Source organism: Hypanus sabinus, unplaced genomic scaffold (assembly GCF_030144855.1).
Source record: "Hypanus sabinus isolate sHypSab1 unplaced genomic scaffold, sHypSab1.hap1 scaffold_278, whole genome shotgun sequence".
In the NCBI taxonomy this organism is placed as follows: Eukaryota; Metazoa; Chordata; class Chondrichthyes; order Myliobatiformes; family Dasyatidae; genus Hypanus; species Hypanus sabinus.
Genome location: NW_026780917.1, coordinates 316,341 through 324,133, shown reverse-complemented (window position 1 = coordinate 324,133; position 7,793 = coordinate 316,341). Strand labels below are relative to the sequence as shown.

Genomic DNA, 7,793 nt, shown 5'->3' with positions numbered 1-7,793 from the left:
GACACAAGTTGCATCCCAGTGCAAATACTTTTACTTGTACACATCGTTCTGCTATCAGTCACTGGTGTCTTTTCAGGGCTCCTGGCATCCAAGGGTTTACACATACACATTGTGGATCATGCTAACTATCTGCCCTGTTCTGCTGTGAGTTAAAATACAATGAAAATCAGATGTTTGCAGTAGCTATGCTAACACGTTACCTTCCCTGCACTGCCTTATATTCAGTTACTAATCAATGGTCAATAATACATCATCTTCCATAGTATCAGTAACCTGTGAACTCAATCTGAATGGTGAGCGAGCTGGGAACTTACTCTTCAGAATAAAGGTGGGGGTGGGGAATTGGGGAGAGGTGATTTGATAGAGGCGTATAAGCTGGTAAGAGGCATAGATAGAATGGAGAGGCAACAACATTTTCCCAGGGTGGAAATGACTAATATGAGGGGGCATAATGTTAAGGTGATTAGAGAAATGTATAGGGGTTTGTCAGAAGTATTTTTTTTAACAAAAAGAAAATGGTGGTTGTATGGAATGCGCAGCCTGGGTAGTGAAAAGGGCAGATGAATCAGTGAGATTTAAGAGGCTTTTAGATAGACACATGGATGAAAGAAATGGACAGCTATTTGAGAGAATAAGGATCAATTGATCTTTGAGCAGATTAAAAGTTCGGTGCAACATCATGGGCCAAAATCCCTGCATTGTGTTATATTGCTCTATGTCTTGCCCAGCTCAGTTTAAGCCCTGAGAGGAGTGACGAGAGCTGTGAAGCGAGGTGCAATAAACCATTTGGAATCATATACCTTTAAGGCCCAGAAATAAACTATGCGATTTTCATTTTAATGACAGAGATGGTATCCTATAGGTAGATTTGTTTTTCTGCTGGGATGGAATGCTTCAGGTCAATTAAACTTTCAGCAGCGTATAGGGCTCTGACTATTCCTTACCTCACCACCATTTTGGGGTCAATATTACAAAGCATTAGTGAACCTCATTATAGTTTAAACTTCCCATTCTTCTAAAGCATCATGTAAATGTAAAGTACTTTGAATTAATCCATATTTTTCTCTACTTCAGGTGAAAGATGAGCGGACATTGGCGATTCTATGAGAAAGTAGTGCTGGGTGTTGTTATTACTCTGCGATTGTTATTCGTGTTCTGGGATAATGACCAACGTCGAGAGATTGATGTTGCAGAAACTGTTCATCGCAATGACCTGCCCAAGGTTGTTACTGCTGATGCAACTGAATCAGTGCTCAAGCCAAAGTGCCACGCGAACACGACATTGCTGCACCTGTCCTCATTTCATCAAGAGAAAGAGCACATAAAAAACTACTTGATGTATAAACACTGTCGAGAATTTGACATGATTCAAAATGTTCCAGACAAATGTGGTGGTCGAGAAGAATCTCAGAATGTCTTCCTGCTCCTGGTCATCAAATCTCACCCTTTCAACCAGGATCGGCGGGAAATGATAAGGAAGACCTGGGGCAGAGAACGCGAATTCAATGGGGTCCTAATTAAGAGAGTCTTTATTTCTGGTGTCTCTCCTGACCAAAAAGAAAGTAGGAAATTGAATCAGCTGTTAGCCATGGAAAACAGAGAACACAGAGATATCCTACAATGGGATTTCTTGGATACCTTTTTCAACCTCACCCTCAAACAATACAAGTTGCTGCAGTGGGTCAGTGAATTTTGCCCCAGTGCTAAATTCATCTTCAATGGAGATGATGATGTATTTGCCAATACCGATAACATGGTTGATTACTTGCTAGACATGAAGGTTCACCAACACCTGTTTGTGGGCCGTCTCATTTATGGGTTTGGACCCAAACGCCAGATGTCGAGCAAGTATTATGTGCCAGAAATAGTGACCACCATTAAGTCGTACCCACCATACATTGGTGGAGCGGGCATACTTATGTCTGTGTATACAGCTCACATCATTTTCCACATAGCCCAAGACCTTGAACTATACCCCATTGATGATGTATTTTTGGGGATGTGTCTGGCCAAGGCTGGACTAGCCCCACACTCCCATAGCGGATTTAGGACAGCTGGAGTCAGGGTTCCTTCAACCCAAGATGAATCCTTCAATCCTTGCTATTACCGTGAGTTGCTGCTAGTGCACCGTTTTCGGCCTTTCGAACTGCTACTGATGTGGGATGCGGTGCATGATGCTAATCTGAAATGTGTTCGTTCTCCCCAGAAGTCTGCATCCACGGAGAGGACCACATGAGTCATGAGAGGATGTAGCAACTGTTGGAATGTAATGCAGTTTGTGCACATGTGTTAATCAGTTGTTTATGCAATGTAAGAGGTTTAATTCCTAAATTCTATAGGAGTATACATTAATTCATAGAGTTGGTGCCTTTCTACATTCTACAAATATTTGAAAAGCTGTTAGGTGTCATCACTCAGCCTAATTATTAATGCACCCATAATGACATTACAATATTGCCAGGAGCACCACAATTTAAGTCAATTGTAAAGTTATTCCAAGTGAGCAGTCCTTGTTGCATTGCGTGCACATAGGTACAGCATGTTCACTTGGGGCATTTGTATAATAAACCACCAATAAAATTTTTAGTAACAGTTATTTCTGTGTATTTTCTTCTTTCCGTTTCTTACATAACACTTGCAAAATGTGAAAGAGACAAATGTATTTCTTGGACTGGAACTGTGAGAACAACAAAGAATCTAGATCTGAAATTGTCTCAGGGTTGGAGGAATGGAGAAACTTATGGTCATCACTTCTGTACTCAAATGTCAGCTTGCATTGTGTCTGTGTAACTACATATCAAATAAAAGCACACACGCAGGAGATGGCTTGAACTGGAGTATTTACATTGCAGAGAGGGAAAGAGATCAATGAACATGTGGGGACAACAGATCAATATGCATACATAGACGGCAGTCCATATGTAGTGCGAAGGGGAGTGGCATTAGATTTGGCAGGTGTCATGTCTAAGACAATGTACTCGGTTGCCAGTGTCATGTTGCTGGTACTGACACGGTCATCACTGAGAGGTAAGTCCGGTAGCTTTCACTAGTGGCAACCTGGACATCGGAAATCTGGAGAGGAGGGAACTTCAATAAGGCTCACTGTCCGAGGGGCAATAGAGCAATCGGTGACCAATCAACTAGCGGCCAATCGGCATTTGGGATTGATTAGTAAGAGCAAATTAAAGGAAGGTGGGGCAAACCCAGTGGCTGTCTTCTGAGTAGAAGCATAGAAAACCTACAGTACAATATGGGCCTCTCGGCCCACTGAGCTGTGCCGAACATGTCCCTACCTTAGAACTACCTAGGCTTTACCCACAGCCCTCTTTTTCAAAGCATGTGACCATCCAGGAGTCTCTTAAAAGACCGTATCTTTTCCGCCTCCAGCACCGCCGCCGGCAGCTCATTCCACGCACTCACATCTCTCTGTGTAAAAAAAAAACTACCCCTGAAATCTCCTCTCTATTACTTCCAAGCACCTTAAACTATGCACTCTCATTCTAGCCATTTCAGCCCTGGGGAAAACCTCTGACTGTCCACACGATCAAGGCCTCTATCAGGCGACCTCTCATCCACCATCGCTCCGAGAAAAGGCCGAGTTCACTCAACCTATTCTCATAAGGCATGCTCCCCAATTCAGACAACATCCTTGTAAATCTCCTCTGCACCCTTTCTATGGTTTCCATGTCCTTCCTGTAGTGAGGCAACTATAACTGAGCACCGTACTCCAAGTGGGATCCGACCAGGGTCCTATATAGCTGCAACATTGCCACTCAGCTCTTATACTCAATCCCACAATTGGTGAAGGCCAATGCACTATATGCCAACTTAACCACAGAGTCAACCTGTGTAGCAGCTTTGTGTATTCTGTGGACTCGGAACCAGATCCCTCTGATCCTCTGCACTGTCAAAAGTTTTGCCTTTAATGCCATATTCTGCCATCATAGTGTAGGGACTGCGGTCTGCAGTCAGGTACTCAGGATCACTCAGCATAATGTTACACGAACATTATTAGCAAAACACTCCGACACAAGACGGTTTTCATTTTGTTACAGACAGAAATGCCAGTTTGGTACTACAAGTAAATTGCATTTCCACATCGGTGGAGAAGTGTGCTGACACCCCTCGCTGTCTGTAAAAGCTGTGACGAGATGCTGAGGTGTATTCAATATGGACTGTGCCTTTAAAAAGAGAGAGAGTTGGTGTACATCGATTCAGAGAGAGAGAGAGAGAGAGAGAGAGAGCACGGAGCAGCTCGTGAGTCGCCATGGTTACGTAAGGGCGGGGCTATATAATGGGCAGCTGGCGTTCAGCATGTTTGGGATATATTCAAGGTCAGCCTGCTTTTCACACTTTTCACACAGACACACGGAAGACACGGACAGAAATACAGAGGAAATAGACACTGGATGAACTTTCAGTGCCCAGGAAAGGGTGGGTTTTGATCGCAGTGTCGGAAAGGGGTGGCCGGTGGAATGTTATCGGTGTGTTTAACCTTTGATAACTTTACTGCGTAAAGGCGGTACTCTTTTGTGTGATCACAAAACTTTAACAGGACTTCGGAATGCAACTGAACGATCAACGACATCAGCTTACTTGGAAAACAAATCACCTCTCTCTCTCTCTCTCCTCAATTCTACTCCTCTTAATATCACGAAATGAACTGACGTCATTCCTATACCATCGTAAGACTGTATCATTTACCACCTAAGCTGAAGATGTTTGAGGTTTTATATTTACACGCTTACATATGCATAAACTCTGCTAATCTGTTTGGTTTATTTGGTTTTATATTACGAGATTACGTGGATACTGATAAGTAGTGTTTTGTTTGTAACAATACCAGACTCCAGGTGTGTTCTATTTATGCTGGTTCTTTTAACCCGTTACGGGACACGTAACAAAACCGTTCCAACCCCGACATCACACCGCATTTCTGTAAACCCCTTCGACCCCTACAGCACTCGGCATTTCCGCAAAACCTCCATCATCCAGCCTGGGTCATTCCGACGACAGCAGACCCGAGAAAGATAAAGTCGTCTCAGATTGAATGGCTCATAAAACACTGTTGACCTATAGAAACTACAGACTGATCAAGGACCGGGGAAGCAGACAAGCCAGTTCTCTCTGCCTCGCCCCGACCCATTTTGTGGACTATGAATTGATTCTTACACTGGAATAATTTAATCAGAGGAACTGAATGTGGACACAGGGAGCTTCAGGTAATGATCTGCTAAACCTGAGACCATTCTCAAACAAGTCACCATTTGTTATGTGAAGGGCGTGGACTCTGAACTGATTCCTGACCCAAGGACAATCTAATCAGAGCAATAAACCAGAGACCATGCTCAGGGGAGTGGCTACTTGTTATATAAAATGCCAGACATATCAAAGAAGCAATCGGTAGTCTCGTTAGACTCTGTCTGGGTTGCCTCATTTAAATGGCTTGGACCAGTCAGGGTGTAAAGATACGAATACACAAGGCTGGGGTGGGCAGAGCCAGGTACAATATGTTGGTTGTAGCTCTGTACAATGTTCAGTAACCATGTGACCCAGGTAGGTCAGGTGACCTTGAGCCAATGGTTTGGAAATCCAATGGTTCAATTAATGAGGAACAATATAAGATTCCGGAGCACCAAATATGCCAGGGTGATAATAGTCCAGCGGCCAGAGACCAACCATTGTCGAAAAGTAGTACCACACGGACACGTGGAGATCGGATACATGGGGATCGGAATATGATGAGAGGCATTGACCGTGTGGATATTCAGAGGCTTTTTCCCAAGGCTGAAATGGTTGCCACAGGAGGACACATGTTGAAGGTGCTGGGGAGTCAGTACAGCGGAGGGGTAAGTTTTTTTTTAACTCAGAGAGTGGTGAGTACGTGAAATAGGCTGCCGGCAACAGTGGTGGAGGCGGATTCGATTGGGTCTTTTTACGAGACTTTTGGATAGGTACATGAAGCTTAGAAAAATAGAGGGCTATAGGTATGCCTAGTCATTGCTAAGGTAGGGACATGTTCGGCACAACGTTGTGAGCCGAAAGCCCTGTATTGTGCTGTAGAATTTCTATGCTTTTTATGTTTCTATGGAAACATAAACGTAGACTCTTTACCGGGTAAAAACTTTTCTCTTAATTGACTGTTCATGGAGTGTTTGGGTTTCCAGTAGTGTGCACACAGGAAGATAGTGTGCAAATCTACGTGATTTTAGTAGAAATAATAAAATATACTTGTTGGTAAATACAGATTTTCTGTATTTCATTGATCATTGTTACAAGGAATGATTCTTGTCACGGTGGCATCCATCATTAACATTGCCCACTAACAGGACGTGCCCTCCACACAGTGTTACCATCGGGAAGGAGATACAGAAGCCTGAAAGCTCAGGCTCAGCGATTCAGGAACAGCGTTTTTCCCCGCTGCCACCTGTATCTCAGTTTTGTTTTCTCTATATTTATTTATCCTGTATTTCATTGTACTGCTGCCGTAAAGTTAACAATTTTGCGACGTATGTCTGTGATATTAAATCTGGTTCTGATTCTTTAAATGTACCTTTGAAACCTTTGATTCTGATTCAGATACAGGGGGGATATGTTAGATCGAACTTACATTAGTCGAAAGCCTATCAGAACCTCATGTACTGTGCAGTAATATTCTGGGTTCTGTGCTCGATCGAGAGTACCGTATCTTGCTATAGTTAAGTAAGTCGATTAATTAATTAAAATTATTTAAATTAATAATTAATTAATTAAACCTTGCTTTTCCAGACTACTCCCAATGCGTTGGATAATAAAGTGCAGAAGAATAAAAAAAAACAATAGACCATATATATATTAGTACCGACCGCTGGATGATCTCGATAGCTTTGCTTGGAAGGGACTTGCCAAGTATTATGTAATGATGAATTGTCCTCGGTGTTGAGACTATCCTGGTCATGGGGTATGAAGGGAAGTATCTGGACAAACAGGAACATTAACGATAGTCAGTATGGGCCAGTGCGCAGTAGGTCATGTCTAACCAATCTCACAGAGCTTTAGGACGTAGTAACCAGGAATGGTGTTGACAGCAAGGCAGTGGATGCGTATGCAGGGACTTCAGCAAGGAATTTGCAAGATTTACACGGAAGGATGGTCGGGACGGTTCAGTCGCTTGGCTTTCACGATGAAGTAGTAAATTGGATTAGCCATTGGCTATGTTCGGGAAACTAGAGTGTGGTAATGGATGGTTGTCTCTCTGATTGGAGGCTAATGGAGAGAGGAGATCCGCAGGAATCGTTGCTGTGCCCGTTGTTATTTGTAATCTATATCCACGATCTCGATAATAATGTCGTTAACTGGATCAGCAAATTTGCCGATGACACCAACATTACGGATGTAGTTGACAGCGAGGAAGACTACCGAAGCATGAGGCGGGATCTGGACCAATGGAAAAATGGCCTGAAAAATGGCAGATGGGATTTAGATCAGACAAGTGTTAGATGTTGCCCTTTGGGCGGACCAGCCAGGGTGGGTCTGACACAATGAGAAATAGGGCACTGAGGAGTACGATAGAACAAACGAATCTGTGAATGCAGGTCCATAATTCAACGAAAGTTGCGGCACTGTTACACAAGGTCGTAAAAGAAACTTTTCGCACATTGGCCGTCATAGACCAAAGTACTGAGTACAGGAGTTGGGACGATATTTTGCTGCTGTTTAAGGCTTTATTGGGGCCTAATTTGGAATAGTGTGTGCAAGAAAGATTAAAATATGATTAAAATAATGCGGAAAAAATTACACTTCTAATGCCGGGA

General features: G+C 43.1%; 1 protein-coding gene across 1 annotated transcript; it reads left to right on the top strand.

The window, feature by feature from the left end:
- Positions 1-1,081: 1,081 nt before the first annotated feature.
- Positions 1,082-2,236, top strand: LOC132388206 (N-acetyllactosaminide beta-1,3-N-acetylglucosaminyltransferase 3-like). The gene has a single exon (XM_059960555.1). It carries the CDS (start codon positions 1,082-1,084, stop codon positions 2,234-2,236), a length of 1,155 nt encoding a protein of 384 aa, XP_059816538.1.
- The last annotated feature ends 5,557 nt before the right edge of the window (positions 2,237-7,793 follow it).

What these genes read in the sequence shown, in the direction of transcription:
- LOC132388206 (XM_059960555.1), top strand. Translation starts at nt 1,082, where the DNA reads ATGAGCGGACATTGGCGATTCTATGAGAAAGTAGTGCTGGGTGTTGTT.